The following is a 12,492-nucleotide window of genomic DNA, read 5'->3' on the forward strand; positions in this document are numbered from 1 at the left end:
CTATCAAACTCTAGATATATTTAGACACTACTCACATAGACCGATTTGAAAGTTAGAGTGTATAGTATGTAGATACGTTTAAATTAGACAAAAAAACTTATAACAAGTAGGGAGTCCATTCATGTATTTTGAAAACTCCTGGGTAGCGTGTGTGCGCGCGCGCGGGTCCAAAGGCATGTGCATCCAATCTGCAATAGAGGAAACAATGAAACCAAAATGGACCCAGCTTATTATTCCCCCTCAACCTCAACGTCGTGCACACCTACCGCCAGCTCGAGCAAACCCTACACAATTTGTTCCCCTCTCCATTCCACCATCATCGCCGAGGCGAGCAGATTACGCCCATGATGACAGACGCAGCTAAACAGCAGGATTAACGAGGCAAACCAGCCACAGCCAGCTCCAGCTCCAGCTCCAGCTCGCAAGTGAAACCCTACTCCTACTCCTCCAAGCTCACAGCTCTGCGCAGTGCACTTATTTCCGAGCTCCCCACTGTCTCCTCTCCAGTCCACCACCTTCACTCTCCCATAGCCATAAACAATCCGAATAATCAAGTCGAGGCCAAGAGAGAGAGATTCCGTCTGAGACGAGCAAGAAAAAACAAGAAGAGGTCACAGGCCTCACTCCTCGCATCTCACATGCGCCGCAAGAAGCACTCGGACCGGGGCGGCGGCGGCGGAGGCGGAGGCACCGAGCTCTTCATCTGCTTCACCTCCCGCCCTTCCACCGCCTCCTCCGGCCTCCGCCCCTCCGCATCCTCCAAGGCCTTCAGCCCCGGCCGCGGCGGCGGCGAGACGGCGCCGCCGGCGCTGCGCCCGTCGCTCAGCCGCCGGCTGCGCAACAGCGGCAGCCTCAAGGGGGGCCAGTCGCCCATGTTCCCGCCGGGCACCGCCGTTCCGTCCGGCGGCCGCCGCGGCAGGGCCGCCGGGATGGAGCCCGCCGAGCCCTCCTCGCCCAAGGTCACCTGCATCGGCCAGGTCCGCGTCAAGGGCGGCAAGCGCAAGCCCAAGCACGCCTCCGCCGCCGCGCTGCGCTCGCGCTCCCGCCGCGGTGTCGGCGGGGGGCTCGGGTCCGAGTCCAGCTTCCGCCGCGGGGGCGTGGACGACCGGGACGGCCCGGGGGGCAAGAACCCCAGCCAGGGCGGCTGGGTCTACCAGATCCCGGTCAACATCTGCGAGGCGCTCAAGACCTTCGGCTCCTGCGGCGGCCGCTCCCTCTGCTCGCCCTCCCGCGACCGCCCGCGCTCCGCCGCCGCCGACAAGAAGCGCCGCCGCGCCCCGGCCGCGGGCAGCTGGCTCTGCGGCGCGGCAATGGCCAGGTGCCTCCTGGCGATCCAGGAGGAGGAGGAGGACGTCGGGAAGGGCTCCGCCGTCGGGCCCGCGGACGACGCCAGGGGCTCGGAGGTGGGCCTCGTGATGCAGGGGTGGGACGTGGAGGACGACGACGAGGAGGAGTTTGTCGTCGGCGAGGTGGAGGTGGACAAGGAAGACGAGATCTTGCTGGTGGGAGGCAAGGAGGAGGAGGGGAGGGTCAGCGTCTGCATCCCTCCCAGGAACGCCCTCCTGCTCATGCGCTGCAGATCCGACCCCGTGCGGATGGCCGCTCTCGCCACGCGCTTCTGGGGCTCCCCTGCCGCCGCCAATGTCGGCCAGGTGGTTGACAATCAAGGGGACAACGGCGACCAGAAACAGGAGGAAGAGCAAGGCCATCACAATGTAGACAACGAATGTCAAGAAGAAGAAGCAGCTCGTAATTCGATGGTTTCTGTCAATGATGCCGTGTGCCGAGATTGCGGTGTTGTTCAAGATGGTGGTGCTGAGGCAGGGGATGCGGGTCAGGTGGAGGCAGAAGCTGAAGAGAGCTCTGAACATGCAGATTTGGAGAAAGAAGAGATCGATAGAGGGAATAGAGAAGAAAATGATGACGAGCCTGCTGTGGAGGTGCAAATTGTCCGGAAAGATGTAGGTTTGGAGGTAGCTTCAGCAGGGGAAGCTGCTAATAAGAGTGAAAGCCAGGCCCCGGGGATGGTGGAGGTTGCGGCAGACGCTAAGGAGGTCGCCGATGTTCCAAGACCGGAGAAAGAGGAGGAAGAAGTGAAGGGGAGGAGGTCAGTTAGCAGTTGCTCCCCATCAACAGCACTGAAGGAGGACCGCAAATTGCGACGGTTGGGCAGTAAGAAGCGTGTTTCTAGCAGCAGCAGGGCCTCTTCGAGCAGTGATCGCGTAGACAGGCGACATAGCTTCTCAGCTGAAATGGAGGCACGGCGATCGAGCTTCTCAAGCGTAAAGGATTCAAGGAGGGCAAGCTTCTCCATTGATAGGGATGGGCGAAGATGGAGCTTCACGATTGAGCAGGAGCATCTTGTCGCGGAACCTAAGGTTCTTATGGCATCCAGGAAGGGGAAGAAAAATTCTTCCGAGCCAGAGTCAGAGAAAGATTGTGCCGCTCTTGTTGTTGCACCAAACAGTGTAGAGGAGGCCCAAGAATCCCATGATGATGGAAAGGAAGAAGCAGCAAAGGATGGTGAGGAAGAAGGAACAACACAAGGCGCAGAAGTTAGCACGGAAGTCGAGAAGGTAGAAACCATCATCGATGAGAAAGAAGCCGTGGAAGTAAAGCAGGATCGGAGGAAGAAGAGTGGTGAATTGCCAGATTGCCTCCTCATGATGATGTGTGAGCCCAAGCTCTCCATGGAGGTCTCCAAGGAGACATGGGTCTGCAGCACCGATTTCGTCCATTGGAAGTCTCACCAGGGCCAGAATCGTCGCCAACAGAAGGCTGCTGCTACCGGTAGCAATGCTGCTGCTTCGGAGGAGAATAAGGATGCGGACAATGCTGAGGAGACGAGCCTCGTGAAGGACACAGAAGAGAGCAGAGCGCCAGCACCGTTGAGATCCGCATCTATGCCACCCCAGGTTGTTGTCCAGAAACCACCACCCAAACCAGCCGTGGAGAAGCTTAAGCTAGAGCCGCCGATGGTTGCCAGTGTGGCGGCGGCATACGCACCACTCGTCCTGAAGCGCTGCAAGTCAGAGCCGCTGCGGTCATCCGCACGGCTGGCGCCCGACGCGTGCTTCTGGAAGGACCGGCATCGGCCCCTCAATGCCACCGGAATCGGCTTCTGATTCCGGAGAAAACCGGAACCGCTGGTATGCCTGGGTTTAGCTAGTTTAGCCAATCGCAAGTTTTATGTATTGTGTAACCGTAGTGAGCTTTGTTGTGTAATTGTAGTGAGCTTGTTTTTCTTCATGCTTGGTGTTGTTATGTGGTGTGGACAAGGAGAGGGAATATTAAGTTACTACTACATCAGAAGATAGATTAGGGAGGAGTACATGTAAATCTCTTGGGCTTGCTTTGTTCGGTGTGCTAAAGTCCTTTTTCCACTTATGATGTTTGTGCAGTAGTGTTGCTTTTCCTAATCTATGTCTTGCATCCATGTCTTTGATAATGTGACATATAAGAAGGTTATCCATGAAGATTAAAAAAATATCTACTTTATTTTTTCCTTCCAAAGAAGCTCTTTGGGAGCATGTTGTGTTGTATATGCAATGAGAGGGTATGTTTTTTAATGACTAGTGCAAAAGACATGCAAGGATCTTTTTGTCGCCTGTTTCTGTGTGATACTGACGTGTGAATTGTTTGTATGAGGAAAAATCTAGTGCTCTGAAAAATCTAATTCTTTTTCTATCTATATTTTGGAGCTGATGTCTTTTCTTTCCAGTGGAAACAAGCTCCTGCTCTCTGGAATCGTAATATATTTGCAACCAGTGTATGGTTTTTAATGACTAGTGCACAAAAAGAAAACATGCAAGAAAAATTTCTTTAGCTGTTTCTGTACGACAGTGACACCTCAATGGTTTGCACCTAGAAAATCCAATGGTCTGGAAATACACATTGTTTACTTGAACTTGTCGTTTTTGTTTGCAGCACCTACCAACTATGAGCCAATAATCTGAAAAAGGAAGCGCCGTTTGCGTGGCTTTCATTCTGGTACTGGCTACTGATTTTTTCTTTGTTAACATCTGGCAAGTAGTTGGGGTTTCTTGGCTCTGTGCTGTACCTAATCAGTGTTGGTTAGTGGGGTGATCTTGGGTCTGTTATCGGTGAACATGTGCGCCTGCGCAACTGAACAATAACATGTTGTTAGCAACCTTTTCTTCAAAGACTAGTAGTGTTTCAGCAACGTTGACATGAGTGAATTTCCTTGAGACTTGGTTGGTTCTGTTGGCATTTATCCAGTGTATTCTGAACTCTTAAATGTATCAAAAACCTTGGCATGGAACACTGCATGTGTATGTCTGCATTGATGGATTGGAAAACAGGGCATCAGGTGCTTGGCATGAAATGAAACACTGTCCCTGAGCAAGAATCTCGGGCATGATGAACATGAGCAAGAACCAGCTAGGGAGGATCCAGCAGACACCACTGGAGTGAATCAACAGTGAGGGGTACATTGCATGGTGGTGGTGGGGGTACAAGGCAAGGCAATTCCACTACTACTCTGAGTCTAGATCGCCACCACTGCTTTGCTTAACAGATCCTCCCCACCTATGCCCTAAATGCACCCACTACTGGCTTTCCACTCTTCAGATCTCACAAACTTTCCCTGCCTGCTCCATCATCCTTTTTATCTCATCTCTGCCTGTCTATCTAGCTAGTCGTCCCCTCTCTACATGTTGGTGCTGCAGTGCGATAATTGTTTGCTAATTGTATGCTACGCTTTTCTTTTCTTGGCGGTCGCTTCGCTTTGCACCACGCCAACAGCTACCTTTGGCCGCCGCTCTTCTCAGCTCAGCCAGCGCGCGCACATGTGCTCTCGCTGCTAGCGCTGTGGCTGGTCCACTCCCGCTGGCCGCGGCATCTTTGAACGGGACCTGCCTCGGCCCTCGGCTCAGCCCAGCCTTTCGGGTGCACGGGAGTGCATCGGTGGTTGGAACTAGGAAACAGTTCTCGACTTGTAGAGGTTTGCCGAAATAAACAATCAACTTTAAACTAATATCTCCGTTTTAATCCGGCCGCTCAGAATTTAGGAAAACCTACGGTGTCCATGCCGATGCTTTCACGACCCAAATTAAGCTAGGATCGAAATGCGTCCACACGGACAACAAACGAGATCGCACGAGCTAGCTTCCTGTCCACCTTGTATAGTGTCGAAGAAGGAGTTGACACCTTAGGAGAGGGCGGTATAGACCAAGAAACGCAAGGATCGGTGTCCATCGTGCGGACGAAGGAATCCCATCAAGCCGCCAAAGCCGGTAGGGTGCCCACCGACATGGCCTTGGAGATGCAGGCAAACGCCAACGCCTAGCACGGGATATCACCGTTCGTGGATGAGGCCATGCTCATGTTGAAGCGAGATGTGCTGATCGGCCACGCCTAGGCCTCGTCGACGAGCTCTGTAAGTTCTCAGGCCGTACGACCACCCCTATATCCACGACCATTACATCTGCCGACGGATACCCCATGCCCAGCAATGTAGGTCCAGGCGCAACTTTCCCGCCTCGCCTACACTCGCATGTCGTCATCGGACGACCCGTTCAACGAGGGCTTCATCGAGACCCCTAACTTGGACCTCAACCGCACGTCGGGAGGGGATCCAGGAAGAGTCGACCCATCCCACCGGAGAAGATGCGTGCTCCTCAAAACCGGTTCGACGAAATGCCACGGCCCCTGCTGATGCCAATGGACCCGATATGCTTGTCCAACCTTGTTCCCTACTATCATGTGCTATAGGTCTTTGATGCCCGGTGATCCGTACCCCTATTACACCGACCATGACGAGTTGACGAGTATTGACATGTAGGAGATGATACATGGTTGAAACTATTTTTTTTTTCTTGTGCTGCAGCCCGCCGTTGGCAATGCGTGCATGATTGGGCCCGGTGTCCATCCACGTGGCATATATGTGCTGTGTGTGTGATTGTTCCTCCTCTCTTTACTTTACCTGTATTTTTTGTCGACAGTGCTGCGTAGATCAGACAGTCGGGGGAAGGGATTCGGGGGTTTGGGTTGGTCAAGATTTCGCCAGAGGCCCTTTCCGGTCGGACTTGGACTTGACCATGTAAAGTAAGCGAGTGACGTTGGGACATCGAGATCGCGTCTCGGTGGCGGATTTTGTTGCGTGGCGTCTCGTGTGCGGGCCTGCCGCCAACCTTAACAAACGTTGCTCCTTTGCACGGTGCGACACAGCTTTCACGCCTCGCTTGCACACGTTTTGCTTCCTAGCTTCTCCTTTTAAGCTAGGTTCAAAGCAAATAATAGTTTTTTTCCTTTTAGTTAGGGTTAGTTGGACAAACATCACCGTATATTTTTTTGGTTATTCGTCTAGAGTAAATTTCCTGTTTTCTTAAAAGCCACTACAATTCGCTATGCACCCATCTTTTTCTATAAAAAATTCTCTATGCATTCCACGATGCCCACTTAATGAATTCAATACACATACCGGACATTATACACTGGCATTTCTCTCGTACATACGGTGTATACATGGTAGCTCCCTCCCCCTCAGACACTAAATTTTGACCAGATTTTCCTCACTAAGAGAAAGAGAGAGAAAAGGCTGAGTGCCCGCCCCACCCGTCAATTGTGTAGTGCACCGTAGGAACATTTGCGTCTCGTACTGCTTCTCGACAGAGGCGTGATGCTCAAGCTGCGGGTTGATGCCTGCTATCTTATACTGCATCTCGACACCGCCAGGGTTGATATGCCCCCACACATCACGACTACCTAGCAGCCGACATGGCTCGAGTGACTAGACGGATAGGGAATTCAAGATTGAACAAGAAATCGCAGGAGCAGAGTAATTTCTTTTGGCATGTTCTTCAGGATCATCGATAGCCATCCCACTCTTGTGAACGAGCTAGCTAAATGGTAAGATCTCTTGAGAGTAAAGTCATCGTTAGTGCTAAAAGTTTGGAATTATTTGTAATTTCTACTTTTCTTGTAGTCCTCATTGTATTCGTTTTAGTACTAATGAATGAAAGATGACCAATTGTATTCTAGCCCGACCATAGGGTCAGATGGCTAGCTGGGGTAGGAGTGCGCTCAGCTACCTAGCGACCCGGGTTTGAGTCCCGGACACCGCGATTTGCTGCTCATAGCTCCCCTATAAGAATATACCCTGGGTGCTCTCCCATGTGTCTCGTTTTTTTTGAATGAAAGCTTCTAGGTTCCTCTAGGATCTACCGCCCCCCCCCCCCCAAAAAAAGAGAGTAACACCAAAGTCTTATGTACTTTTGGTATTTTTTTTATAACATGTAGCTAGCCAAGGCCGTCCAGATGGACCTGACCTCGCACCCGTGACGGAGCGGTGGAGATCAGATGCTGTGAGGATGGGGCCAAGGGAGAGACTGATGGGATTCGTACCATAGAAAACAAAAAATTTCCTACCGCAAGAACGAAACACAAGCCAAGATCTAATCTAGAAGACGCTAGCAACGAGGGGATCACGAGACTAACCCTTGAAGATTTCCAAAGCCTACGAGATTAGATCTCGTTGTTGCAGAAGATGATCACTTGCCGCTTTCAAAAAGCGTAGAAGATCTTGACGGTGCCACAAACGGGCAGCACCTCCGTACTCGGTCACACGTACGGTGTTGATGAAGACGACGTCCTCCTCCCCGTTCCAGCGGGCAGCGGAAGTAGTAGATCCTCCTCGGAATCCCGGCAGCACGACGGCGTGGTGGCGGTGGTGGTGGAGAACTCCGGCAGGGCTTCGCCTATGCGCTGCGGGAGTAGTATGTGGAGGAGGGGCGCTAGGGTTTGGGGAGAGGCTAGGGTTTAGGGCGCCGGCTACTTGGGGGCTGCGGCCAAGAGGGCTTTGGTGTGGCCGGCCCCTCCCCTTTGCTCCTCATTATATAGGTGGAAGCCCCTAAGAGTTGTAGTCCAAGTTTTCGAATAAGACCCTAACACCAAAACTTGCCATAGGAGGGAAACCTACTCAAGATGGGAGTCCTACTCAAGGTGGGACTCCCACCTTTCCTTGGAGGGGGTGGCCGGCCACCATGGTGGAGTCCACCTAGGACTCCTCCCCCTTAGGGTTGGCCGGCCATGCTAGTGGAGTCCCTCCGGGACTCCGCCTTCCATAGTGATTTCTTCCAGACTTTTCTAGAACCTTCCATAAATGCACCGGATCATTTTCAAACTTATAAAATGAGTTCCTATATATGAATCTTATTCTCCGGACCATTCCGGAACTTCTCGTGATGTCCTGGATCCCATCCGAGACTCCGAACAAAACTTCGAACTCCATTCCATATTCAATATCTACTTAAACGGCATCAAACCTTAAGTGTGTCACCCTACGGTTCACGAACTATGCAGACATGGTTGAGACTTCTCTCCGACCAATAACCAATAGCGGGATGTGGAGATCCATAATGGCTCCCACATAATCAACGATGACTTAGTGATCGAATGAACCATTTACATACGATACCGATTCCCTTTGTCACGCGATATTTTACTTGTCCGAGGTTTGATCATCGGTATCTCTATACCTCGTTCAACCTCGTCTCCTGACAAGTACTCTTTACTCGTACCGTGGTATGTGGTCTCTTATGAACCATTCATATGCTTGCAAGCTAATTAGACGACATTCCACCGAGAGGGCCCATAGTATATCTATCCGTCATCGGGATGGAAAAATCTCACTGTTGATCCATATGCCTCAACTCATACTTTCCGAATACCTAATCCCACCTTTATAACCACCCATTTACGCAGTGAAGTTTGATGTAATCAAAGTACCCTTCCGGCATAAGTGATTTATATGATCTCATGGTCGAAGGACTATGTAACTATGTATCGAAAGCTTATAGCAAATGAAATTAATGACGTGATCTTATGCTACGCTTAATGGGTGTGTCCATTACATCATTCACATAATGACATAACCTTGTTATTAATAACATCCAATGTTCATGATCACGAAACTATGATCATCTATTAATCAACAAGCTAGTTATACAAGAGGCTTACTAGGGACTCCTTGTTGTTTACATAACACACATGTATCAATGTTTCGGTTAATACAATTATAGCATGGTATATATACATTTATCATAAACACAAATATATATAATAACCACTTTATTATTGCCTCTTGGGCATATCTCCAACAGAGACCTAATGGGCGAAATATGTTAGCGGGAGGAGACCGGCTAGGTGGAGGATTTGGGGCGGGGCAGATAGGCTGGGGTGGCATACGCGGATTGAGGAGACCCGACGTCGCAACTGTGGGAACAAAAAGAAGGTATTACATACCACACCCCTTTTGTTAACAGTGCCAAGTGGTCTAATTTGGTATCAAACCATTAAATGTGAATATTTGTGTTTCCTTTGTGTTTTGGGTATGAAATGCTAATACCTTTTTAGGGCACGTGGTGATATCTTAGCATTGCCACGTAAGCAAATGCTGAGCTGAACAAGAGAGAATATTGAAAAAAAGGTTTGCTTCTCTTAATTAAGAGATGATCTCTTAGCACAATCTATCTCACCACAAATTTAGGATATCTGATTAATAGAGATAAGACTAAAAAATAACCCATATTGTACATCATAGTTTGTTATCATCTCTAAATTACGTGGTTATGCTAAGATATGACAACCTTATCAACCATTGAACATGCCCATAGTCCACGTCTAAGCTGATTTGGGTGGCCCCTACCCAGTGTACATATGTATGGAAACGATACAAGTGTATATACATGGTATGCGTGTTTAAGTGGCCACCATAAGAGCACCCACAATTGGGCGCTTATGGAAAGGCACTAGGGATTAAATCTCAATAATCCTACACCTACGGAAACCATCCTACAAAATAATCTTACGGGCTGACGTGGTGGCTTGTGTCTGGTCCTGATTTTTTTCTTCCTTAATTTGTGGAGCACGTCGTGATCTGCTAACCCACAGGTGGTTGTCCGTAATAAATTTTTGAAAGAAAAACGTCCGTAGATGTAGCATTGCTCATTAAATCCCAACCATTTTGCCAGATTCCTACCATTTTTCTGCCATCGACACATGATGAAGATGCTTAATTACTCCTTAGAACAATCGACTTAATTAGCGCCCCACGCATTTTGGGTGCTCTAATAGTGGCCATGGAACATAGAATTGTAGTGACGTTTTAAAAGATAAAAATTGAAATAAAGTTTCCTAAATAGCCGGAAATTACAGTGATATTGTCCAATTAACCCTTCCACGGAACTTTAGAACCATTGTGTGCAAACAGAACCTCCCTCCAGGCTTTTCCGTCGGAATCTATATATACTAAAAGCAAAATACGAAGATATAATAGACACGCCACACTAATTCACATCATCCTAATTATCGTGGTAGTTAGATCTAAAACTTATGGCTAGGATTTTACCAAATATTATTAGTTACGTAACCTCTTTGACACATATAATATTTATTATGTTACGTCTAAAACTTAATTTTTTGGCAAATCTGTCATGTGTACAACCTAGACTCCCGTAACTAAGAAATGACCTTAGCACTTCCCTGAGACCCACGCTTAAAAAGAAAATTACGCTGGTAGATAACCCTTGCTGGTACGGGGTAGCCACCAAGAAAACAAATATTAACGTGGTTGAAACCAAGGTGTAACGTGGTGTTACACTTGGCAAGGCAAAGACCAAAGACGTGCTAGAATATGGGTGCTTTGAAAAAGATAAAAAAAGGCTTATCAGTATTGTACGTTTGTACGATTAAATACACAAAAATGATAACGTTATTTGATTACCATCAGATCAACACACTCATAAAACGCCTACATAATTTCGGGAATAGCCACTAGTAGAAAAAAAGAGGCTTCCATCCGCCCCCATTAGTCCCCAAAATATAGGAACCGACACTAAAGGAGTCTTTAGTCGCGGTTTGGGAGGCGACCGCGACTAAAGACCTGGACCCAGCAGCTGGTGGACAGGAGGAGCTTTAGTCGCGGTTGGCCAGGCCAACCGGGACTAAAGGCCTTTAGTCGCGGTTGGCCAGGCCAACCGGGACTAAAGGCCCATCCCTATAAAAGGCAGCTCAGCTCACTTCACTTAGCCATTTGGTGCCACTTCTCTTCACAATCTTCACAAGGGGTGGTGGGTTTGCTTTTGGTTCCTCTTATGCACACAAGATGTTCGATGAAATGCCCGAGAGCATGAAACAAATATGATATGAAGTGTCCGAGCCACAGTTGAGCTTTCTCATTTATTTTTCCTCCTCGATCGCGGTTAGCAACTTGAACCTTTCATGTGTCATTGATAAAATATGCATGTGTGTAGTTCATTATTTAATTTCTATTATTTCTAGCTAGTTAGTTTAACAAATGCATGATGGTTAATTATATTTTTTATATAATAATAATGCAGATGAATCGGCAATGGATGTACGGTAACCGACTCTCCGGCGAGTTCACTACGGGTTTGAAAGGTTTCCTCTTAGTGGCTAATGCGAACAAGCAGGGGGGGTTTTGTTATATGTTCATGTGTTGGCTGTAAGAATCAGAAGGGTTACTCTTCCTCAAGAGAAGTTCACCTGCACCTGCTTCGGCACGGTTTCATGCCAAGCTATAATTGTTGGACCAAGCATGGAGAAAGAGGGGTTATAATGGAAGAAGATGAAGAAGGGGATGATATCATCGATGACAACTATCCTGATCATTTCGGTGATACTTTCATGAAGGATGCTGAAGGTGAGGAAGGTGAAGGGGAAGTGAAGAAGAGGCACGTGATGAGCCTGCTGATGATCTTGGTCGGACCATTGCTGATGCACAGAGACGCTGCGAAACTAAAAAGGAGAGGGAGAATTTGGATCGCATGTTAGAGGATCACAAAAAGTCGCTGTACCCAGGATGCGATAATGGTCTAAAAAAGCTGGGTTGCACACTAGATTTGCTGAAATGGAAGGCACGGGAAGGTGTAGCTGGCTCTGGATTTGAAAACTTGCTGAAAATGTTGAACAATATGTTTCCAAAGAATAACGAGTTGCCCGCCAGTACGTACGAAGAAAAGAAGGTTGTCTGCCCTCTAGGTTTAGAGGTTTTGAAGATACATGCATGCATTAACGACTGCATCCTCTACCGCGGTGAATACGAGAATTTGAATGAATGCCCGGTATGCACTGCATTGCGTTATAAGATCAGAGGCGATGACCCTGGTGACGATGTTGAGGGCGAGAAACCCAGGAAGAGGGTTCCCGCCAAGGTGATGTGGTATGCTCCTATAATACCACGGTTGAAACGTCTGTTCAAGAACAAAGATCATGCCAAGTTGTTGTGATGACACAAAGAGGACCGTAATGTAATATCCCAGGTAATGGGGTTACAAAAATAGAGGAAACAGATGTGTGCATTGCATTCATGCATAGAAAATCTGGGGAATTTTCGCGCTTTAAAGAAAAACAGTCACAGTAACTGAAGTTTCACTTGACCTTGGTGGAATTGAAGTAGCTCATCAAGTCAAGCGCTATAAACCTCAATGTGACTTTGTTAAAACCTTGTTT

General features: G+C 48.6%; 1 protein-coding gene across 1 annotated transcript; it reads left to right on the forward strand.

Moving 5' to 3' along the window:
• Positions 1–443: 443 nt before the first annotated feature.
• Positions 444–3,387, forward strand: LOC127327645 (uncharacterized). The gene has a single exon (XM_051354418.2). It carries the CDS (start codon positions 639–641, stop codon positions 3,123–3,125), a length of 2,487 nt encoding a protein of 828 aa, XP_051210378.1. The 5' UTR covers positions 444–638; the 3' UTR covers positions 3,126–3,387.
• The last annotated feature ends 9,105 nt before the right edge of the window (positions 3,388–12,492 follow it).

The sequence above is a fragment of the Lolium perenne genome, chromosome 1 (assembly GCF_019359855.2).
Source record: "Lolium perenne isolate Kyuss_39 chromosome 1, Kyuss_2.0, whole genome shotgun sequence".
Classification (NCBI taxonomy): Eukaryota; Viridiplantae; Streptophyta; class Magnoliopsida; order Poales; family Poaceae; genus Lolium; species Lolium perenne.

Bases quoted from the DNA above. Each gene is read 5' to 3' on its own strand.
- LOC127327645 (XM_051354418.2), top strand. From the start codon at position 639: ATGCGCCGCAAGAAGCACTCGGACCGGGGCGGCGGCGGCGGAGGCGGA.